The sequence below is a fragment of the Heloderma suspectum genome, chromosome 6, assembly GCF_057233095.1.
Source record: "Heloderma suspectum isolate Gila_16-S chromosome 6, 16-S_ref, whole genome shotgun sequence".
Taxonomy (NCBI): domain Eukaryota; kingdom Metazoa; phylum Chordata; class Lepidosauria; order Squamata; family Helodermatidae; genus Heloderma; species Heloderma suspectum.
The window spans coordinates 48,815,988-48,840,912 of NC_139463.1; the positions used below are offsets into that span (position 1 = coordinate 48,815,988).

Below are 24,925 nucleotides of genomic sequence, written 5' to 3' on the forward strand. Positions count from 1 at the left end.
CCCGGCGCGCCTGCTGTGCCGCGAGGCTGCCCGGGGAATGACCCCGCTTGCCGCCGCCGCGAGCACGGCCGCTCCGCTGGATCGGGCCGGCGATTCGCTGTGGCCAGCCAGGTGCTCCTGGGAAGCCCGGGCGCAGGCCCCGAGGCCAGTCCTCTCCTCTGCAGCAGCTGGTCCGCGGAAGCGCGCTGCCTCTGCGGAGACTCGGCTCGGCTGTCGTGGCGCAGAGCCGATCGTTCGAAACGCTTCGCCTGTCATCGATTAATCCGTTCTGAAAGCCTCCCAGGCCGGCGGCCATCGCAAGTTCTGCGTGCGCATTACGCCGTGCTTACTCGCAGTTCACGGCGAGCCTGGCAGGCCTCCTGCCCACGTCGCTAGCCCCCTGGCCAAGGGAAGGGCTCCTACCAAGTCCTCCGGGGCTGGCAGAGCCCACGGGGCAACGGCGGACAAGATCCACCGCAGCACGCCCGCCGCCGCCGCCGGAACCCTGAAGCGACCGGGCACTGCGGAGGCCGCACAGGGCCTGGCGAGGAGGGGCGCGGGGCTCGATCGGAGTCCACGGGGGAGGTCAGAGTTTGGCGCAAACCCCCCCGTGGCACCCAGGTCTCCCCGCCCCGCTCTCGTTCTCCTCCCCCGGCCGCTTTCCCCTCGTACGTTGAAGTCGAGGCTCCCGGGCAGGAAGCAGGCGCGCGGAGGCGCCCGCAGGGCCACGGGGCCCTCCTCTGCGCCGCTTCCCGAGGGGACCCGTCGGGGGCTGTCAGTCACGGGGTGGGCACGGGGAGCCGCTGTCACCAGGCAGCGGCGGCAACGTGAAGGTGGCGAAGGATGGTGGCTTTGCCGGGTGCTGCAGGGTCCCCCGCCGCCTCCTTCCCTGGTGCGGAGGGATGCCCGGCGCTTTGGTGGGCTGGACGGCGGCTGAGACGGGCCTTCCTGAGGCGGGCGGGAAGACCCCCGGGCCCAGTCCGCTGCCAAGGGAGAAGCGGGCAGAGGCGGGCGCAGCTCCGGCGACCCTGGCAGGGAGGCCCCCGGGTCTTCGCATTTCACCGCGCAGCTGGGGACGGGGGCGCACGCGGCGGGAGGGGCGCTCCAGCGCCCTCCCACCTTGCGAACAGGGGCTTGCGGGCGCCCACCGAGCTCCACAGGCGCGGCAGCAACCAGCAGCCAAAACTACCCGGAGGGGAGCGCGGGCCCCTCTTTTCCCCTTCGTCTCCCGCCCCCGCGCCGCCCCCGGGAGGCCGGCGAGGCGAAGCGCGCGCCTGGCCCACGGCCTCCCGGCGCGGCCCGCTCTCCGGCCCAGCGCGCCAGCTCCGGCGGCGGGCGAGAGGCCCCGAGGCCGCCCGGGGCTGCTCCGCGCGCGCCCCCTCCGGCTGCCCTGGGCGCTTTCGCTTTCTGCGGGGCGGAAGTGGGACGCCGGACTCGGGGCGAGGGCGGCGGCCAGTAGGAGCCGGCGCCCTGCACTCGCCCGCCTCGGGGCCGCAGCCGAGCCGGAGCCATGAGCGGCGCGGGCGGGCCGGCCTGGAGAGACTCGCTCCTCTGCTACTACTGCCTCAAGTTCGCGCTCTCGGCGTACGCCACGCTCTTCTCGGTAGGTGCCGCCGCCGCCCCGGGCCGGGAGCCAGCCGAGCGCCGCCGCCGCCGCCTTTGTCCGCCCGCCCTCGCTGCAGGAGCGGCGGCGCCCGCGCGGGCTCGGCCTGGCCCGGGAGCGCCGCCGCTCGCGAAGAGCCGCCCGGCCGCTGCGCCGCCTTCCTCCTCCTCCTCGGGTCTCCTGGATGGGGGGGCCCAGGAACGCGCCCCATCGCAGCAGCCGCCCCGCGTCGGCTCGCCTCCCTCAGCGCTTCTCCGGAGCGGGGCTCGCCTGGCCGCGCGGGCGGCGGGGCCGACGGGCCGGACCGCGTCTGGCTCGTCCCGCTTGTGGGTGTCCGGCTAGGTCCGCTTGTGTTACGCACCCCTTCTCTCCCGCACCGTGACGCTTGAATGAGCCCCATCGGAAGAACGGGGCATGTGGGCCGCAGCCTTCCCGCTCCGAGGAGCCCTCCGCGCCCAGGCGGGTTTTCAGGCCGATGGGGCAGGAGACGGGGTGGGGGGGGGGCGAGGCCCTGCCATCAGGGAACAGGTTTGTTCTCTGGAAGCCAAGGCTGCAGACCTGGAGAAACAAAGGGGATCTCATTATCTGCCCACCCTGAAGCGGGGCAAGCCGTCAGAGCCGCGGACTGAGAGGCAGGCAGCCCGGGCATCCTGCAGCCTCAGGCGGGGCCCGCTTACCGTCGTTCTGGCCCTGCCTGGCAGCGTGCTGCTGCCTGCGAGAGATGCCACCTCCCGGGCTCGAACTCGGTGCCTGGCTGCCACAATGGGCTGGGTGAGGGCGAATGAACTGCAACGCAATCCAGACAAGACTGGGATGCTGTTCTCCTGACCAGGTGGAGGGTGCTCGACCTGTCCCAGATGGGTTGCACTCAGGGGCATTGCTAGGGTCTTAAAAGATCCCCGGCACAGTCCCATAACAAAAATGTGCATATATACACAAACACACATGTCCAAGCGCACATCTAATATGTGTGTGTGTGGTGCGTGCATGCAGTGTGCTTGCATGTGTGTATAGATTGTAGAGTTGTAGGCCTTTTCTCTGTCTAAACACACATAGGATTGCACCCTAGGTGGCCATCAAGCAAATCAAACATCTCGGCCTCAGTTCTTCATCCGTAACAAGGGGATAATAATACTGGCCTAACTTGCAGAATTGTTGTATGGATAACCATCTGAATTACACAAAGCACTTAGGAAAACCATTGTTGTAAGTACCTATAACACAAGTGTGATTCTGTCAGATATTTATGGAACTTGCATCTTTACGTTCCGCTTCCTTTCTCCCCTTTTCCTGATGTATGTAGCTGATCCACTTGTAGGCAGTTCGCCTGAATGGTGCAGGGAGCCAGATTATATTCCACCCAATATATGGGACACCTGTGCTTTGCTAATGGATTAAACACAGTTCTAAAATTGTAGTTGATATTTTGCTGCCTCTTGGCAGTGCTTAGTGTATTTTATTTTATTTCATTTCTTATATTTCTATACTGCCCCATAGCCAAAGCTCTCTGGGTGGTTCACAAAAATTTGAAAGGCACTTAGTGCATGCTCAGAGTTTCTCCATTACTGAGCCCTAGTTTTGAAAACAGACTCATTGGCTGAATCCTGGTGAAGTCTTGGCACAAATGAAGTTATGGGGAGGAAGATACAATGAAGGCTTGTGCATAGAGAGGAGTTGCACAAAACAAGACATCTGTTTTTATGAAGAGTTGCTGGAGGATGGTAGGATGAAGAGAGATGGTTGCATGGAGGGGAACAGAATTGGTGGGAGAATGTAAGTGCTCAGTGGTGAAAGAAAAACATTCTGCACATGCTCAGAGACACTCTCTATTTAAGAACATAAGAGCCATGCTTCATCAGACCAAGGGCCATCTAGTCCAGCATTCTGTTCACACAGTGGCCAACCAGATGCCCATTGGAAACCCACAAGCAGGACATGAGTGCAATAGCACCTTCCCACCCATGTTCCCCTACTGCTAACATTGGTGAAATATAAATAAATTATAGTCATTCTAAATTAGAATGCATGTATACCCTTCAGAAACTTTGCAGATTTCTTGCCTGGGGGACACCTCTAATGTCTTGTGCATTTTCACAGAAAATTTACCCAAAAAACTATTGGGGAAGGGGTGAATGGAAAGGAAAGCAAATCACTCCCTCCTCCAAACTGGAGAACTCCCCTTCCACATGAACTGCTGCACCTATCCTTCTAAAACTTTGCTGGTTTCTTACTTAGGGACACCTCTAGGCTGTCTGTAATTTTCAGAACAATGTTCCACAAGGAACATAGGGAGATAACTATGTCCTCTTTTGGAGACCTCAAAATGTCAACGCCACCCTTGCAAAAAAAAAACCCTTGTGGCTAGCATTCTGAAATTTGGCAGATAAGAGTTTTATTCAATTCTTCCAAGGAATTAAAACGTTATTGGCAGTTCCCTTTAAAAGAAAATCAAAATATAAACCCTGCACCTATTTTTCTGACATCGGGTAGGTGTAATCCCCTTCTAGGGGGCTACTATGCCTGAAGTTACTATCCAGTTCTGACTAAGAGAAAACAGTTACAGTTTTTTTTTCTAATGTCCCATGGTGGTCAACAGGAAGCATAAAGACTCATTTTTCCAAACCTTGACTCAGGTTTGATGCTGAGCTAAAGCGGTCCGACTACAAAATGGCCAGAGTGGAAGTGGGATGTTTTCCAAAATGCTGAATCGGGGTATGAGGTGAAGTGGGGTGGCAGGTCAGTGCACACTTCTTATGTATGTATGTATGTAATCTATACACATGCCGGGGCATGCTGGGAGTTGTAGGCCTTTTCTCTGTCTAAACATGCATAGGATTGCGCCGTTAGTGAGTTTATGGCTTCAACTGAATGGGCAAATGTACAGGCTCGTTCAAGAGACTTCCTGTCTAATATGGAGTTCATTGTATGACCTTAGAACTTTTCCCCACTTTGAACAAATGGGAGCCGATATTGTGTACCTACTCAGAATGTGAGCAGGATGTTCTTGCTTCAAATCTTGTGACTTCACCTACAAATTTACTAGGTAGTAAGTTACTATTTCTCGCACATACTCTGCCCAAGAAGACATAAAATTCTATAGTGATTTTGAGTGTTCTAGGAGTTGTTTCTACAGTGGTATCAAAGAACATGGCACTTAAGAGAATTCCATCAGCAAAGAGGCAGTTCCCTGCTGCAAGGTGATTACAAAGGAGATGTCAAGAACGGGGGGAGCTGTTACCGGTACTTTATTTCAATTGGGGATGGGAGGACCTCCCCTTTTTCCATTTTTTTGTAGTTCCTCTGTGTTCCATGCCTGCTGAATTCCAGATTAGCTAGAAGAATCTTAGTAACTAATTTTGAGTTTGGGGCACCTGCTCAGCTTCGAGTCTTTTATTCCCCTCTGTTACCAAAGCATTGACAAAACAGTGAAAAAAAGTGATTGTAATGTACGTATATGTGCATATATGTGCACTGTACATGTATGTATATGGTTGTATCAAGATACTGCTTGTGTAGTGATTTACCAAAGCGCAAGGGCGCATGTGCACATTGTATCATATAAAGAAAAAAAATGCATTGTTTTATCAATACTGATGTAATCCTGAATTCATCTTGTGTATTGTTTTTACGGATGCGCACTTGAGCTCCTGCGCACTGGCAAAACAGTTCACAAAGAGGCTCTGGGGATGGGATGCTTAATCTCATTGCTTCAGTCACTATTGCCTGCTGGGAGGCATCAGAACCATAGATTACCCAGTAGCCCCAAACATGATGCAACCCCACCCCGGACATATGGTGCTACGTGGCCTTGGTTGCTTGGTAGCTCACTTCCAGTGTGTGTTTGTGTGGCTATTTTGTGCGCCCCTTGCAGAACCTTTGAAGAGCAGCAGCTGGAGCACAGGACTTTTTTCAGTCACCTCTGTTTTACTATTTAGTTTTGTTGTTGTTCTTGTATGTTAATTTTCTTCTGTTCTAAACTGCCTAGGAGCCCTGCTGTCAGGCAGAAGGCAGGATATCAATATTTTAAATAATGTGCAGTTACATCTAGTCTTCTCGCAGCATTTTATCAATGTACACTGATCATGTAGAGAGAAGAGAAAGACACAAATGAACTGAAGGCCATGGCAGACTGTGTGAGAGCACAATGCTGTGTACACAATTCAGGCGAGGTGCGAGAGGAGAAGCAACAAAGAGAACAGTGGCAAATTCCTAATACATTGGTTTCCCTTGGAAACAAGACCAGGTAATTCAGAGTTTCACAATGTAGATTAGGAGAATTTCAGAGGCATCCTGACTTTCAGCTGGCAATGAGGATTAAGGGGTTATACCACAGGCTTCATGGAAAGGTTAGTGGAAGCCTTTGAAGAAAGAGAGATGTGGCATCATTCAGGTGTCCTGTGAGGAAATTCCCTTGCTCCCTTCCTCATGCTGTGGTGGTTATTATTTGTTGATGTTGCTTCCTTGGGTAAGACCACAGAGGAGAAAGATTTGCCTTTGTACAGATCTGTAGCATGAAGAGGAGGTGTTTCTGGCGAGGAAGTAGTGGAAAACACTCTTACTGGCAGCTTTATCTAACAGCATCTCCAGGGTGTGGAGACTGCTTACTCTCTGGTGAACCCTTAATTGCTGCTTCCTGAAGCAAGGGGAGGAACTGAAGAGTCTGTGAGTGGATAAAAGGAAGGGAAAGACCTCTAAACCCTTGAGATTGCCTGAGTGGAATGCTGAAGGGTGTGTTGGCTGGTATGTGTGCGTGTGCCTGCTCGCTTATACAAAAAGAAATACATCAGTTTGGAAAGCAAAGAATGAAGACAGCTTTCTCCTTGCTCCTTTATTGGCATAGAGCTCTGTGATCTTGGCTCGCATTGCCTTCATTCAGGCAGCAAAGCCGCTGTAGTGGCTGCATAGATGTACCTGCTGGCCTACAAACTGAACTATGAACCAGGGAATTACCTGGAATGGAAGAAAATGTGGAGGCTCAGATAAGCACTGAAGAATGTCGAGGTTCTGGTGAGGAGAGCATTGCACCTCTTTCTTCTCTTTGGCCCAGTAAGCTGCTTACGTTGTATCTCAGCAGCAATGGATGAGTTGCCGTAGCTGGACCCTCTGGGATTCTAGGATGCCTTTGCTGCAGGGGTGGGGGACCTTTCCCAACCCGAGGGCCTCATTGCCACCCTTAGGATTGCTCTTTAAGTTATGAAGCCAAAACATAGTTGGAAAAGCATTTGCCTTTGACCTGAATCCTGAAGGGCTTCCCTTCATTTTAAATTGTGTTTGTGGATGCTCTTGTGGTATTTAACTGGATTTTATTGTGTGTACGTCAGCCTGAGAATTTTGGCAACAGAGCAACTCATTCACAAGATGAATAGAATGAATGAATAGAAACCATGCCATTGGCCATGCTGGCTGGGGATCATGGAAATTGCAGTCAGCACATCTGGAGGGCACTGGGTTGGGGAGGGCTGGTCGAAGTTGTTTTCAGGCCCATCTTTGCCATTGGAGGGACTGTCAAGTTTGGATGGCTTCATGTTTGGTGGTTTTAACAGTGTTTTAAAAATGTTCAGATATTGCCAGGTATCCTGGGCTTTTAGACAGCTCTAGTGTGACAGGACTGAGAAATGGCTTTCCACACCATCTAGAATCTGGCTGGCAATCTTGATGAAACTAAACCTGTGGTAATTGCTGCTTCGCTGCAGGCCTGCATATTCTTACCAATGTGGCATGTTTGGTCTGTAGGAAAGTGGCCGCAGTTTCTGTTTGCAATATATAAAGGAGATCTTTATGCAGTTGCTGTGCAATTATGGAGGCTTTACTGGCAAACTCTATTATGTGTGGTATGGCATAATGGAGTGTGTGTGGGGAGGATGGGTGTCTTCAAACTTGTTCATCTGAGAGGTGGGCACTAATTAAATTCGCACAGCAAAGCTCCACCGACAGAAATCGAAGGCAGGGAGAAGGTTTGCAGGAGCAAAGCAAACAAGTCCTAGCCAACCTTTGCATTTCAGAACTACTTTATTGCTTTTTGCATTTTTTTATTCTGCCCTCTGAGACATTCTGAGTGGCTTACATGGCTTCTTAGATCTTTCATTTTATCCTCACAACAATCCTGGGAGGTGGGTTAGGCTGAGGGATAGTGGGACAGTTTGCACAACAAGACAGCCCTTGGTGGGCTATTTAACCCATGGTGAGGCTGCAGGGCATGTGGCTGCCATTTTGCATATCCAGCCCCCACTAAGGGGTTGTCATGTTATATGAGCTTGGCAAGGGGGGACTATGTGAGGGTTAAACGACCCTCACACAACCCTAGGACAGACCACGGGTTATGTGAGGATTGTTTAACCTCGCATAAGCTGTGCTCACTGGGTTCGCACAACATGACAAAACAACCCCCAGGCGGGGATCAGCTATGCGAAGTGGCATCCATGGGCACCGCAGCTCATCATGGGTTAAATGACCTACAACGACCCGCGCCATGTCATGTGAACCAGGTTCGGGACTGGCCTAAGACCACCCAGAGGTTTCATGGCTGGCTGGTTTACAGTGGCTTTCTGTTACGGTGCCTTTCTAAAAATAGCGCAGGTGGCTTACAAACATAAAATCACTTTGAAAAACTGGAAATAATAATCTAAAAGCAAAAAATTGGCAACATCAATAATTGTAAAAGCCACAACAGCAGATATATCCTTTTAAATGAATATTCTGGAAAAACTGGCTTTGTTGCTTGCCTAAAAGGGGGCACTATTGGGGTCAGAACTCTCTTGGGAGACTCTTCCAGATCTGGTGCACCTTGACTGGAAGGTGCCCACACACCACACGTGAGATGGCAGAGAGTCCCATGGAAGGTTCTCGGGCAGGCTCCTGTGGCATGGGTGGGCAACCTTTGGGAGTCGGGGGGCACTGCCCCTCCAGAACCCACTAGGGGCCACGGCCCACCTCTGCAGCCACTGAACATGCTGCCACCAGAGCCACCAAATTTTGGCAAAAATCAATGCGATTGGGCAGGGAGCGTGTGCTGTGTTTTCAAGCAGAATCACACTCCTGAAAGATTTCCAGGAGCACAGTTCCGTTTGCAGACAAGGGGCATGCTCTCCATCAGTGTGGTTTTTGCTTCTGCCACAATGGCAAATTCAGTGGCAAGGGAACATGGGGAAGGGTGCAAAGATGGCAATGGGGGCTGCATAGCGCCTGTCCACTCCTGTCCTATTGAGAGATGATTCCTCAGATAACTCCAGTCCCTGGTCGCGTAGGCCTTGAAAGGGCAAAAACAGCACCTTCGGGGATGGATTGGCATCATGTGATCTGCTCTGCTGGTTGCATGCAAGGCCCTGGCAACAGCACTCTGACTGGAAGCCTCCAGTCCCTCTTTAGGGGCAGCCCCACATAGAGTACATGTGAGTAATCCGATCTGGAAGTGAGGAGAGGATGAATGATGAAGCCAGGCGGGATATTCAAGAAAAGAGCACCGCTGCCATATAATACAAAGCTGCCAGAAGCCACTTCTGGCTGCCCCTGCCTGGAAACCCCAAAGCAGTGCCCGATCCAGGAGGAGCCTCAAGCTGTGTGCAGATCAAGTCTATCATTATTGTACCCCTATTGCTGGAGGTGGGGCTGTGGCTGCAAGACTGGGTTATACCCTCATTGCAAAATAGCCTGATGTTGTTATACTGACTTTGCTCAGTGGAAGGGGGTGTTGGTGGTGTACAGCAAACCTGGAGTGAAGTCCAGTGCTGTCATCGAGTCTCCTGGTGAGTTGGGCTTCTTGAAGGGAAGTTGATTATAGCAACAGTGCCATTTGCTAAGGCCTAGAGGGGATTAGGGATGTACGAATCCCTTACCTTGCTCCGCTGAGGGGCATCCGCGGTGGGGGGGAGGTGCTCCGTCCCTCCCCCCGGAATCCTGCCCAGCCGGCTCTGGCCGCCCGCAGCCGGACATCCGGCCGCCCGCAGCCAGACATCCAACTCCTGGGCAGCCCTGCAGCGACGCAAATGGCTCTGTCGCAGCTGCCGCCATTTGCGTCCCTGTATTGAGCCATGATAGGCTACGTAAATATTTACGTAGCCTATCACGGCAGGGGGGAAAACCCCAGCGTACGCAAATGGCGGCGGCTACCGCCATTTGCGTACGCTGGGGATCCCCCCCCCCCGCCGTGATAGGCTACGTAAATACGTAGCCTATCACGGCCTCCGCAGGGACGCAAATGGTGTTCCTGCGTTAGCCGTGATAGGCTATATAAGTATTTACGTAGCCTGTCACGGCTTGAAGAGGAGGAAGCGAATGGCGGCCGCAGGACGGCTGCCATTCGCAAAGCGGCACGGACGGGAGCAGGTAAGTGCTCCGTTTCACGCGCCTTTCGTAGGGTGGGGGCGGCGGGGACTTTGTCCCGCACGCCTTTCGTGGGTTGGGGGGGTAGGGGCTTTGTCCCGCGACGGATTTCGGGGGGCTGAATGCACTGGCATTCGGCCTCACCGAGATCCGTCGCGGAATTCTCTGACATCCCTAGAGGGGATTCCTCTTTCCTCCAGGAGGCCTCTCCCTCTGTCCTGGTGCAGGCCTTGGAGACGAAGCAGTGTGCCACACAGGTCCTCAGCCCTGAGTGCTTTCTCATTTCGTAAGAGAGAATCCTGTCAGGAGGAGAGCTCATTCCCTTGTGTGTGGTCTGGACTGGAGAGCAGAGCCCAGGGGTGGACTGCAAGCCGAGCAGGCAAGCTTTACCCAGCCCCCATGCGCACACATTCATCACAGCCAGGGGTGGAGGGAGCCAGGGTTTCAGCCACCAGTGGAAAGAGATTGTCCAGGCACCAGAGGCAGTATCCAGCGCAACACTCGCGGTAGCATAAACCTTACTGCACTAGCGTAAGCTACCTCCTGAAAACCCATCATGCTACACACGGTTGCTGCTGTGCTAGAAATAGCTCATGCTAACACAACATGATTTACGTTGGTGCTCCTGCCAAAGAGAATACTGCTGCAGATCAGCAGAGGGGTAGACCTGCTGTGCAACATTCTTGAGGATCAGACCTACCTGGTGCCCACGGCTTGTTGCTGGTAAGTCACTAGATCTACCAGAAATGGTGCGGCTGCTCTCTGACTCTGTTGGGGCATCTTCTTTTTGGAACCGCAACATAAAATGTTCCCAAAAGAACATTTGTGCAGCTCAACATTCAAGTAATGCAAAGTTGTATTATGTTAGCTGCTGTAAAAAGCAAGGTGGAAATTAAAGTGAGTGGTCCAGGTTCCTCTATAATCCTAAACTCTGATTAAGCGAATCCTCCCCCTGCCAAAGATACCCCTTGCAGACTCCACTGCTACTCTGTACAGAGTGTTCACCAGTATTTCTAAGCTGAAGGAAATCATTCTAGAATCTAAAATACAGCGACCCTTTTCCTGACAAATCCTGTGAAGTTGTGCATGTTATAAGAGTTGTGATGCTAGAAAATATCCAATACTTCTTAAGAGTGCTGTACTGTGTGTATCTGCCCCCCCCAGTTTTTTTTTTTTTTTAATATTCCTCGCTCCAAATAAAATTCTGTTGGAGTTCATGATGCCACTTGTATGAAGCTTGAATATGGCACTCTCCTGGGCTCCATCTACATGGAAACGGAATCACTTTCTGGTTATATCTGGATTTTCATGAAATCGCTTTGGTCCATCAGGAGTACACGAAGCAAGAAAAGTGGAGTATACACCACCTAAAACCCCACTTTCACGGGTCACACAGCACTTGAAACGCCCATACTTTGGGGTTGGGTGGGCGGAGTAGAACTGAATGCCATTGACCCCGTCGGTGCTGTTCAGCGAATGAGAGAGGCTTATTCCCTGCCCCTCTCCACACTCCCCTACTCAGGGAAGTTTACTGGAAGCACTGAATTAAGCCCCTGTAGTTTACCCCAAACCTCTTCCCTCTCATCCACCATTGGAATATTGTGGAAGATTAAAAGATACTGCGCTATTGTGAATGGGAAAAACAGGATACATAATTTGAATGGGTGAAGCAGCTACACCGCTATTGTGAATGCCTGAAACAGTGTAAATGTGATACTGTGAATGCGGGGAAAGAGGCTAGATATTGTGAATGGGAAAGCAGCTCTACTGCGAATGGGGAAAAAGAGAGAATTGAGGGGGGGCGGCCCCACCCCTTGACCAGGTTGCTGTCAGGTCACAGAATGCCCAGGATTCAACGTCGGGGGGGGGGGCACACTGCAGTGGAACCACGTGGGAGCCGTGTTTAAGGGGAAAAGTCACACTAAAAAGACTCCGAAAATGGGCCTTTTCCAGAGGGAAGCTGTGGAGTGGCTGCGGATTGGTGACAGTGTCATTTGTCGCGAACAACCCTGATGTCCTATTGCTCCGCACTAAATCAGCCGTGTAGATTGGGCCTTGCATTACTGCTGTCAAATTCCCAGGCTTTTCTGCAACTCGGTATATGTTATGGAATGTGACACTAAGCAGCAAAACACAATCACAGAAGGAAAATGCACAGGTGTGTTCTATGCAAAGTATGTGCCGCTGTGAATTAACAATCACATACCACCACCATGCAGCTTTGCCCTCTCCCCTGGGAAAGGTCCTGCAGAGATCCATACCCTCACTCACCCACCACACTGGACATCTGCTCTCTGCTCAGGATCAAAGGATGGAAGTGAAGGAGAAAAGGAACGCACAAATTCTATTTTGGTATACTTAGAAGTTTCAACTGACTTCATGGTATCAGCCAAAGCAGGCTGATAGTTTAACGCAAAGGAGCGCATACCGTGTAGAGCATGCAGGTGCCTGAGGCGCCAAATATTAGCAGCAGAAGATGTCCCTGGTCCTGCTACCTGAAATCCTTTGAACTGGAGACTGAACCTTGCAAAGCAGGCCCGGGGCTGAGTCCCATCCTTGAGATGTGGTTTGTGCCTCCCTTTTCTTCTCCTGTTTTGCGGTGACTTTTGGTTTTAAGCAAATTGAACTGAATTAGATAAAAAATGTTTTATGAACTAGGGATCTCCCTGTTACAGTTCTGTGAGCAGCTCAAGATTGGTTGACACATGCAGCAAAATGGGGTAGTAGGATCTACCAGTTCAGATCGAGAGGGAGGATCACATTTTTGAACATTCCTGTATGTATTTTTGAAACAATGCAAGTAGGAAACTAGGTTCTAATCCATCCTGTTCCATGCTGTGCTAGATTTCTACTTGCAGGTGGTTTATATCCAGTCCTTCCTATCTACCTATAGCAGGAGTATTCAAAAATGTGATATCCCTCCCCCACTCCACCCCCTGTGGTGTCTTTAAGCATGGCAGAGAATTCCGCCACGGATCTCGGTGAGGCCAAATGCCAGTGCATTCGGCCCCCCGAAATCCGTGGCGGAACGAAGCCCCCCACCCCCCCCCTGCGAAATGGGCCCGGAACGGAGCCTACCTTGCTTGGCCGTTCTGGTGCTCCTCGAATGGCAGCCGCATCTGCAGCCGCCATTTGCGCATCTTTCGAATGGCCGTGATAGGCTGCGTAAATACTTACGTAGCCTATCATGGCTAACGCAGGGACACCATTTGCGTCCCTGCGGAGGCTGTGATAAGCTACGTAAATATTTACGTAGCCTATCACGGCAAAAAACGGGAACGCAAATGGTGGCACCTATGGTGCCGCCATTTGCATTCCCTTTTTTACCATGATAGGCTACATAAATATTTATGTAGCCTATCACAGCTAAAAAAGGGAACGCAAATGGTGGCCACCATAGCCGCCGCCATTTGCGTTCCCTTTTTTTTTTTTTGCCATGATAGGCTATGTAAATATTTACGTAGCCTATCACGGACTGGTGTAGGGACGCAAATAGCATCCCCTACACAGGATGCCATTTGCGTCCACACCAGCCCAGCAGCGGCTGGAGGCCCCGCTGCGGGTTGGCCTGGCCGGCAGCTCCGCAGCCTGGCTGCAGAGCGGAGCCAGCCAGGCAGGATTCCGGGGGGAGGAATGGATCACCTCCCCCCACCTGCAGAACCCGGCGGAGCCAGGTAAATGGGGTTTCGTACACCCCTAGGTGTCTTTGAGGTGTGGTGAAAGGAGGGGATGCACACTCCAAGCCGCTCTAGAGCAAGCATTGTGAGAAATGCACAGCATCTAAGAGCTGTCTAGTAGCCAAAACTAAACTCAGTGTGTGCACTGCCCTTTTTAATAAGGCAGCTTCAGTTGTTTGCTGCTGCTTCGCTGAAATAACTGACCTTTAAAAATGGAATTAAACAAGCATCTGCTGGGCAAAGAAGTGTTTCATCCTTTCCTGTGATATATCATGCCAATAATGACATGACAGTAATAATATGATTGCTTTGCTGGTTTGCTGTATTTGTACTAAAAGGTGGCTGAGATGTGGAGTGTGGCAGAATAGTGCAAACCTCTCTTTAAATTGGGCCTCCCAAGGAGTGCTCTTGTGCTTCTGAGCCACCAAGATTAACCTTTGCATGGCTGACTGCATTCATTCTCATGATTGTGTTGCAATTTGGTTTTCAACACTTATATCCCTTAGATCCTTCTGGAGAACCCATGTGCTCACCATGTGCTCCTGCGAGCTCCAGTTGAAGGGGCATGTCCTGAGAGCTGTGACTGAAGGGATGTGGCCTGATTACTCTCAGCACCTGTGTGGGCGGGGAGTTTCATTCTGTTTCCTGACTCCGAACTGAGTAGAGCAGAGGAAGCTGCCCTAGGTGGTCTAGGGGCTATACAAGCAAGCAAGCTCCCAGAGAGCAAGGGATGAGAACGAGCGAACTGGGAGAGCAAATAGGAGTTCAGCAGGGGGTCTAGGGGGAGGTCCCTAACAATTTTTTTTAATGACTTTTTCTTGTAACACACACTTCTATACCAGTGTGACTCTGTTGTTAATCTCCACTGAATAGAGGACAAAGCACAGGCTATCCCAGTACAATCAGAAAGCTAGAAACAAAAAGGGAATAGAGACTATGGAAAGAAAAAAACTCTCCAGTGGTGGTGACGTGCAAGGTGTGTGCAATGCTTGTTTTCTTGCCTGAGATCAACATGCCCTACACATGCAACAAGTGCAAGTTAATTGCACTGTTAGAAGGAAAAGTAAGAGGACTGGAGCGGCGACTGTCGACCCTCAAGGGAATAAGAAGATGAAGAGTTAGACAGAATGGTGGAACTACAGCAGCAAGAGGCTGAAGGTTGGTCAAGCAGAGGCAATGAAACCAAGGCCTACAACAACAAGAAGAGAAGAGGAGTAGTAGTGGGAGACTCCTTGCTGCATGGGATTGGAACCCAAGTATGTCGAGAAGACCCATGGACTCGCCAGGTACTCTGTCTCCCAGGAGGACGGATTAGAGACGTGACTAAAGGGTTGCCTACACTCATAAAGACCACTGACAGGTATCCCTTCTCATCCGTGTGGGAACAAAAGATACCGCCAAGTGGAGCTACGAAGACAGTCATTAATAAAAACGTTGAAGAGCACTGGGCCCAGGACTGAGTCCTACAGTACCGTGCTCATTACCTCTCCCCAGTTTGAGAAGATCCTATTGATAAGCACTCTTTGAGTCCGATTCTGTAGCCAACTGTGAATCCACCTGGTAGTTGTTTCATCTAGCCCACTTTGAGCTAGTTTGCTCATCAGGATATCATGGGGTACTTTGTCGAAAGCTTTGCTGAAGTCGAGGTATATGATGTCCACAGCATTCCCACAGTCCACAAGGGAGGTGACCTGATCAAAAAATGAGATCAGATTAGTCTGGCAGGATTTGTTCTTGACAAATCCATGTTGGCTTCAAGTAATCACGGCATTGTTTTCAAGGTGCTTCCAGATGGATTGCTTTATCATCTGCTCCAGAATTTTCCCAGGGATTGATGTCAGACTGACTGGTCTGTAGTTCCCAGGTTCCTCCTTTTTACCCTTTTTGAAGACAGGGACCACATTAGCCCTCCTCCAGTCATCTGGCACTTCACCCGTCCTCCATGATTTCTCAAAGAGAATAGACAGTGGTTCTGAGAGTTCTTCTGCCAGTTCCTTTATGACTCTAGGATGCAGTTCATCTGGCCCTGGAGATTTGAACTCATTCAAAGTCATTAGGTGTTCCTTGACCATATGTCCATTGATCTCAAGCTGCTATCCTGCCCCTTCAGCATGTACTTCGTCTTTGCCTGGGGGTCATAAACCCTCATTTGGGAGAAGACTGAGCCAAAGTAGGAACTGAGCACCTCTGCCTTTTCTTTGTCATCTGTTATCATTTTGCCATCCTCACTGAGTAGCTGAACCACCATTTCTTTCCTTTGTCTTTTACTATGCACGTATCTGAAGAAAGCCTTTTGTTGCTTTTAGCCTCCCTCACTAACCTCAGCTCAACTTTAGCCTTCCTGACGCCATCCCTGCAAGTCCATAAAAGTTTTTTATGGACTTGGAGGAGGAGGTGCAGGGAATGCTGATCAGATTTGCAGATGACACAAAATTGTGTGGGGTAGCTAATACCCTGGAAGACAGAAACAAAATTCAAAGTGATCTTGATAGGCTGGAGTGCTGGGCTGAAAACAACAGAATGACATTTAATAGGGAAAAATGCCAAGTTCTGCACCTAGGAAAAAGAAACCAAATGCACAGTTACAAGATGGGAGATACTTGGCTCAACAACACCAGAAGTGAGAAGGATCTTGGAATTGTTGTCGATCACAAGCTGAATATGTGCCACCAGTGTGATGTGGCTGCAAAAAAAGGCCAATGGTGTTTTGGGCTGCATTAGTAGAAGCATAGCTTCCAAATCCCAGGAAGTACTGGTTCCCCTCTACTCAGCACTGGTTAGGCCTCATCTGGAGTACTGTGTCCAGTTCTGGGCACCGCATTTTAAGGAGGATGCAGACAAGCTAGAGAGGGTTCAGAGGAGGGCAACAAAGATGATCAGGGGACTGGAAACAAAGCCCTCTGAGGAGAGACTGAAAGAATTGGGTATGTTTAGCTTCGAGAAGAGGGGAGATAGGATAGCGCTCTTCAAGTCCTTGAAAGGTTGTCACAGAGAAGAAGGCCAGGATCTCTTCTCGATCATCCCAGAGTGCAGGACACGGAACAATGGCCTCAAGTGACAGGAAGCCAGATTCTGGCTGCAAATCAGGAAAAGATTCCTGACTGTTAGAGCAATATGTCAATGGAACCAATTCCCTAGGGAGGTGGTGGGCTCTCCCACACTGGAGGCATCAAGACGAGACTGGACAGCCATCTGTCAGGGATGCTCGGACTCCTGCATTGAGCAGGAAGTTGGACTCGGTGGTCTTATAGGCCCCTTCCAACCCTACTATTCTATGATTTTATGATTCTGTGGACCCCTGTTCCTTTTGTTGGTGGCTGGTTTTTTTAAGGCCATTTCTAACACAGATAAGGAAGGGATAAAGCAATGTGTTTGCATTATGTGCTCAGTGCTCCTGGCTGGAGGTTGGGATGTGTGGAAAGACTTGCAGTGGTCAGTAGGAGAGAGATTTTTTACTCCTCTTGGGAGCGAGGAGTGAGTCAAATCATATCCCATTTTCTCTTTCATACCGCATTATTCTGTCTGTCTGTCTGTCTGTCTGTCTGTCTCTCTCCCTCTCTTTTTCAGATGTCAGAACACTTAACCTGGGATGAGTGGCATTTGCTGCTGCAACATCCTCCATTCAGCAACATCTCTTCAGCTAATCCAGGATGTCCCTACTAGGGATGTCAGAGAAATCTGCAACCAATTCAAATGCATTCAGATTTCTATGAATCTGACCTGTGGATTCTGCAGCAGACCTGTGGGCTGGGTTTTTTTTTTTTACTTTTGAGGGGGATTTGCAAAAGTTTGCATCTGCCCAGGCCCACACTTCCAAATGCAAATGCAATTTTGGGAAGTTGCAGAAATTTCCTGAGACTTGCATTCCTACTCGTGTTCACGTACAGGGTTGGAACAGAACATGTTCGCATTATTTGTAAATGGAAATGAAATTCTCACACATTCCTAAAAAAAATCCGATTCCATCACTGAGCACATGATGGAATGAAACGCACCTGATGGAACAGATTTGTAAAATCCATACATCCCTAGTCCCCACTAATCCCTATGATCCTGTCACTCTTCTCCTCCCCTCTAAACATTTATTTTCACTCTCCATGCAAGTTCATCTGCTGTTGGGTCCTCTTTTTAAGGACATAAGAAGATTCCTGCTGAGTCAGACCAAGAGTCCAGGGGTCCATTCCGCTCACACTGTGGCCAGCCCAATGCGCTGGGAAGCCCACAAGCAGGACATGAGTGCAAACACCCACCCTCGCCTGTGTTCCCCAACAGCTGGCACACAGAGGCACGCTGTCTCTAATACTTTAGGCAAACCATAGCCATCATGTTTAGTAGCCATTGATAGCCTTATCTTCCATGCCTAATACCCCTTTTAAAGCGATTCCAATTGGTGGCCCTCATCACATATTATGGTAGCAAATTCCATGCAGTTTTATTTGTCATGAATCTCCCACCATTCAGGTTCATGGGATGACCCCAGGTTCGAGTATTATGAGAGGCCTATCCTCTTTCTCCAGACTAGGCATAATTTTATTCACTTCTATCATGTAGACTTCTTACTTGCCTTTTTTCTAAGCTAATCAGTCCCAGATATTGTAAGCTTTCCTTGTAGGAGAGTTGTTCCAGCCTTTTGATAGAAGTGCAGTGACAAGGAGGGTTTCTCTATGACAACGGAAGGAGACAGAAGGAGAAGCTGATTGTGGCTTACCCAAATTTTTCAAGGAGCCGACTTTGCTCTGCACAGGGCTCCACGAGGGAATGTATTGCACCAGTAAAAGTCACTTGACAGAACATACTTCCGGGGGGGGGGGGGGTAAGAGTGAACATCACCTGATGGACAGGGGCTGCTCAACCAATAAGTGAGGCTCCCCCCCTCCAGGCTCTCCCCCCTTTCACCTTCGATAAAATCCCACAAGTTTTCCTCCTGTGTCACTACATAAATCACTCTCCTTCTCTATCTTTCTGTCTCTCCCCCCTCCCATTATTTACTCCATTAAAGAACAATCACTAAAGGAACACAATGTGCTCCTTCCCCTGAAACTGACAATGCTGGGAACAATCTCCTTCTCTCCCCCCACCTCCACCCCTCAGCATTATTTGCTCCCTTAAAGAACAATCTCTAAAAGAACACAATGTTCTTTTTGCTTTGATCAGCCAATGATGTGATCAATTGACGCGTCAAAGCTTTGACAGTAAGGCTCCTAAATGCATTATTTCGATTCATGGGAATCTAGTAATTCCGGGAGTGCACATTTCAGGGACAAGCCTCAGTGACCACAATGGGAGTTACTTCTGAGTAGACACATGTATGTTTGTGCTGGAAAAGACAGAGGGGAAATAAAGGGATGGGAAACCAGCCCCCTTTCTAACCCGATGCTGCACAGGATCCAGTGATCACAGGTGGAAGTAGTTGCTTCCAAATGGCAATAAACCAAACAGAATTGCAGCTTCAGCAAAGCGCTTTACAGCCTTTAGGGAATTAGTGCTTTAAAATCTGCTATTTCAGTTGAGGGGGATCTCTGTAAATGCTGGTGTGCACATTCAGGAGACAAACCTCATTGAGCACAATGGGAGCTACTTCTGATTAAATACTAATTGGTTTGTGCAGGGATGGGAAACACACAGGAAACTCCCCTTGACTGGGGTCATGGTGAAAGGCACACCCCTGGGCAGGGCCAGCATACCTGTGGTCAATGTGGGGGTTGGGGCACACAGTAACTATATCACTGAGAACTGGACTTGAGAAAAAGAATCGGATTTTAAGCAGTCTCAGGAAATCCAGTTTTTCCCTGATGAGCTCCAGGGTGGCTGCTGGATGGCCACGACGTCGTCTATCCCCTATCACCTCTAAACGCAGCCAGCTCAGAGTAAATCGCTCATGGAGACACTCCCCAGAACTGTACACAGTATCCCAAGTGTTATCACACAATATATTTGTATATGGGCAGTATGATATTGGCAGTTCTGTTTTCTATTCCTTTCCTAATTGTGCCCAACATGGAATTTGCCTTTTTCACAGCATCCTCACACGGAGTCAACATTTTCTTTCTTGGTCAGTCACTGCCAGCTTCTATCCCATCAGTGTATATGTGATCTGCACTAACTTTGAAGTTAGATAAGTTTACACGTGGAATTCCCCTGTTGCTTTTGTAGTCTTAGTGACAGAGGAACATCTTTTCTGAGGAACAGATTTCTTTTTCTGCTAGCTGCAAAAATTACATGAGTATAACAGTCTTCGGTCTGCTGCCAAGTCCATTACTTATGTACCATTGATATTCCAGGGTTCATTGTTGTTCACCTTGTAATTAAAATGAAAGATTGTCTGATCAGTATCAGGCACGCATGCATGAGATACAGAGCATGTCTCACGTTCTCTCAGCTGGGTTTTTTTTTTCTCAGACTCCTCTTTTCAGGCATTTTCAATGAAGCCTCAAATAACATTTCTGCTATAGTGCCCGGTCTTCAACATTAGTTTCTTGAAATGGATTTTATTCTTAAACTTCTGGATGAATGTATAAAAAGACGTTTGGAGCCTATTGATTGCACTCCTCTTCATGGGGCATCAAATTGTTAAGGGACTTTCCCACAAGCTAGACATCTGGAATTTAGTTCATTGTTGCTGTTGTTCAGTCGTTAAGTTGTGTCCGACTCTTCATGACCCCATGGACCATAGCACACCTTCCTGTCCTATGCTCTCTCCTGGAGTGTGCTCAAGTCCATATTCATTGCATTGGTGATGCTACCTAGCCATCTCATCCTCTGCCGTCCCCTTCTCCTTTTGCCTGCAATCTTTCCCAGCATCAGGGTCTTTTCCAGGGAGTTTTCTCTTCGCATTAGGTGGCCAAAATATTTGAGCTTCAGCTTCAGGATCTGTCCTTCCAATGAGCACTCAGGGTTGATTTCCTTTAGGGTGGACTGATTTGACCTCCTTGCAGTCCAGGGGACTCATAAGAGTCTTCTCCAGCACCACAGTTCGAAAGCATCGATTCTTCGGCACTCAGCCTTCCTTATAGTCCAGCTCTCACAGTCATACGTTGCTACTGGGAAAACCATAGCTTTGATTATACAAACCTTTGTAGGCAAGGTGATGTCTCTGCTTCTTACTATGCTGTCTAGGTTGGCCATAGCTTTCCTCCCAAGGAGCAAGCGTCTTTTAATTTCATGGCTACAGTCACCATCTGCGGTGACCTTGGAGCCCAAGAAAATAGAATCTGTCACTGCTTCCATTTCTTCCCGTTCCATATGCCAGGAAGTGATGGGGCTAGATGCCATAATCTTTGTTTTTTTAATGTTGAGTTTCAAACCAGCTTCTGCACTCTCCACTTTCACCCTCAACAAGAGGTTCTTTAGATCCTCTTCGCTTTCTGCCATTAGGGTGGTATCGTCTGCGTCTCTGAGGTTGTTGATAATTCTCCCAACAATCTTAATTCCGATCTGTGATTCATCCAACCCAGCGTTTCTCATGATGTATTCTGCATATAAATTAAATAAGCAGGGCGACAATATGCAGCCTTGTCGTACTCCTTTCCCAATTTTGAACCAATCGGTTGTTCCATGTCCGGTTCTTACTGTTGCTTCTTGAGCCTTGTACAGGTTTCTCAGGAGACAGGTAAGGTGGTCTGGTACTCCCATCTCTTTAAGAATTTGCCACAGTTTGTTGTGATCCACACAATCAAAGGCTTTAGCGTAGTCAATGAAGCAGAAATAGACGTTTTTAGTATTTCTGAGGTGTTAGTTGTGTCTGTGCAGGGACATGCTTACATTTCAGGGTGTGTTTCCTATAAGTGAGAAGGAGAAAAGGTGGGTTGCCAGGTTCATTTTGGATTGCAACAGAAAGTACTGGAGACTTGAATAGGCACTTAAGAAGCAGGTCTGGTCTTTAAATCAGCAGCAGTTCCCCATGCTATTTTGAAGCATAGCTTCCAAATCCCGGGAAGTACTAGTTCCCCTCTACTTAGCACTGGTTAGGCCTCATCTGGAGTACTGTGTCCAGTTCTGGGCACCACACTTTAAGAAGGATGCAGACAAGCTGGAGAAGGTTCAGAGGAGGGCAACGGAGATGATCAGGGGACTGGAAACAAAGCCCTATGAGGAGAGACTGAAAGAACTGGGCATGTTTAGCCTTGAGAAGAGAAGACTGAGGGGAGATAGGATAGTGCTCTTCAAGTCCTTGAAAGGTTGTCCCAGAGAGGAAGGCCAGGCTGTCTTCTCGATCCTCCCAGAGTGCAGGACACGGAAGAGTGGGCTCAAGTGACAGGAAGCCAGATTCCGGCTGAACATCAGGAAAAACTTCCTGACTGTTAGAGCAATATGACAATGGAACCAATTACCTGGGGGGGCGGTGGGCTCTCCCACCCTGGAGGCGTTTAGGAGGAGGCTGGACAGCCATCTGTCGGGGATGCTCTGACCTGGATTCCTGCATCGAGCAGGGGGTTGGACTCGATGGTCTTATAGGCTCCTTCCAACCCTACTATGCTATGATTCATTCCCGTCCCCCCGCCACTGCCAAAAGACCAGCATGTTCTTGGAGCACACCACTCTGGCTGTTCCTTAGCAGCTTGCAAAAAGCCTCCTACTTTTTCTCTGGCTAAATCCCCATTGCCAAACTGTTTCTTCAAGTTGGATTTTGAGAGGCTGAACTGATACCTATGTGGACCCTATATTATCTGTTCAATCTGTCCATGTGTGCATAAACAGATTTTTACAAAGACAGCACTGGGTATGGTAGTGGTACTGTTCTTTTGCTTTAAACCAGGTGGCAATGATAACAGTACAATGTGCTGAAAAATTGCTGAATTTACTTTTGAAACTATTGCTCACAGTTCTTGTGGAACTGATAATGGCTGGTTCTCGAAGGCTGCATTGGTGTGTTTGCCTTTTGAACCATCTTGAACTGGCAGAGAAACAATCCGTTTGCTCTCCTTCCCTCTCAACCTCTGCATTACCATGATGGACGTAAAGTACATGGGCTTTTGACAGTATGTGGTACTTCAGAGCAAATTGCCAGTTTCAGTCAGATGTACGCAAGAGGGGAAATTTTCTGCAAAACATGGCCCCTCCAGGAAATTCCTGACTTGTGTGGCGGATAACTTCCTCCTACAGAAAGTAGAGGAAGGAACTAGAGGATCGGCTATCCTTGACTTGATCCTAACCAACAGAGATGACTTAGTGGATAAAGTAGCAGTTACAGGAACTCTGGGGGAAAGTGACCATGTTGTACTTGAGTTCTTGGTTCTAAGGGAAGCAAAAGCCGAGTGTACTCAAACGCGTACCCTGGATTTTAGGAAAGCTGATTTTAATAAACTCAGAACAATGATCAGTAAGGTCCCATGGCAAACAATGCTAGCGAGAAAAGGAGTCCAAGATGGGTGGGAACTTTTAAAAAAGGAAATTCTCAAGGCACAATCACAAACAATTCCAACAAGAAGAAAAGGTGGAAGACAACAGAAGAAGCCAATGTGGCTTCACAAAAAGCTTAGGGATGACCTGAAAACAAAAAAGGACACATATAGGAAGTGGAAAGAAGGCCAAGTAACAAAGGAAGAGTACAGGCAGGTAGCACAGAATTGCAGGGATGGCGTCAGGAAGGCTAAAGCGGAGAACGAGGTGAGGTTAGCGAGGGATGCTAAAAACAACAAAAAGGCTTTCTTCAGCTACGTGCATAGTAAAAGGCAGAGGAAAGAAATGGTTGTTCAGCTATTAAATAAGGATGGCAAAATGATAACAGATGACAAAGAAAAGGCAGAGGTGCTCAATTCCTACTTTGGCTCAGTCTTCTCCCAAAAGAGGGTCTATGACCCCCCTGGCAAAGGCGAAGTACAGGCTGAAGGGGCAGGATTGCAGCTTGAGATCGACAGGCATATGGTCAAGGAACACCTCATTACTTTGAATGAGTTCAAATCTCCAGGGCCAGATGAACTGCATCCTAGAGTCATAAAGGAACTGGCAGAAGAACTCTCAGAACCGCTGTCTATTCTCTTTGAGAAATCATGGAGGACCGGGGAAGTGCCAGATGACTGGAGGAGGGCTAACGTTGTCCCTATCTTCAAAAAGGGTAAAAAGGAGGAACCTGGGAACTACAGACCAGTCAGTCTGACATCAATCCCTGGGAAAATTCTGGAGCAGATCATAAAGCAATCCATCTGGAAGCACCTTGACAACAATGCCGTGATTACTCGAAGCCAACATGGATTTGTCAAAAACAAGTCCTGCCAGACAAATCTGATCTCATTTTTTGATCAAGTCACCTCCCTTGTAGACCGTGGGAATGCTGTAGACATCATATACCTCGACTTCAGCAAAGCTTTCGACAAAGTGCCCCATGATATCCTGATGCGCAAACTTGCTCGAAGTGGGCTAGATGAAACAACGATCATGTGGATCCACAGTTGGCTACAGAATCGGACTCAAAGAGTGCTTATCAATGGGACCTTCTCAAGCTGGGGAGAGGTAATGAGTGGGGTACCGCAGGGCTCAGTCCTGGGCCCAGTGCTCTTCAACATTTTTATTAATGACTTGGAGGAGGAGGTGCAGGGAATGCTGATCAAATTTGCAGATGACACAAAATTGGGAGGGATAGCTAATACTTTGGAAGACAGAAACAAAATTCAAAGTGATCTGGATAGACTGGAGTGCTGGGCAGAAAACAACAGAATGGCATTTAATAGGGACAAATGCCAAGTTCTGCACCTAGGAAAAAGAAACCAAATGCACAGTTACAAGATGGGGGATGCGTGGCTCAACCACACTACGAGCAAGAAGGATCTTGGAATTGTCGTCGATCACAAGCTGAATATGAGCCAACAATGTGATGTGGCTGCAAAAAAGGCAAATGCTATTTTGGGCTGCATTAATAGAAGCATCGCTTCCAAATCCCGGGAAGTACTAGTTCCCCTCTACTCAGCACTGGTTAGGCCTCATCTGGAGTACTGTGTCCAGTTCTGGGCACCACACTTTAAGAAGGATGCAGACAAGCTGGAGAGGGTTCAAAGGAGGGCAACAAAGATGATCAGGGGACTGGAAACAAAGCCCTATGAAGAGAGACTGAAAGAACTGGGCATGTTTAGCCTTGAGAAGAGAAGACTGAGGGGAGATATGATAGCACTCTTCAAGTACTTGAAAGGTTGTCACAGAGAAGAAGGCCAGGATCTCTTCTTGATCATCCCAGAGTGCAGGACACGGAATAATGGGCTCAAGTTACAGGAAGCCAGATTCCGGCTGAACATCAGGAAAAACTTCCTGACTGTAAGAGCAATACGACAATGGAACCAATTACCTGGGGAGGTGGTGGGCTCTCCCACACTGGAGGCCTTTAAGACGAGGCTGGACAGCCATTTGTCAGGGATGC

At 49.2% G+C, this 24,925-nt stretch overlaps 2 protein-coding genes across 3 annotated transcripts in view; one reads left to right on the forward strand and one right to left on the reverse strand.

Moving 5' to 3' along the window:
- The window catches only part of LOC146340798 (uncharacterized), an 815,287-nt gene that overhangs the window by 322,545 nt on the left and 467,817 nt on the right, over nucleotides 1-24,925 (reverse strand). The window lies entirely within an intron of this gene.
- The window catches only part of LOC146340800 (tetraspanin-15-like), a 155,047-nt gene continuing 131,531 nt past the window's right edge, over nucleotides 1,410-24,925 (forward strand). For both annotated transcript variants that reach the window (XM_084807116.1, XM_084807117.1), the window contains exon 1: nucleotides 1,410-1,582. In XM_084807116.1, coding sequence (XP_084663242.1) covers nucleotides 1,490-1,582 — 93 coding nt within the window. In that variant the 5' untranslated portion in view covers nucleotides 1,410-1,489. The remainder of the gene's footprint in view (nucleotides 1,583-24,925) is intronic.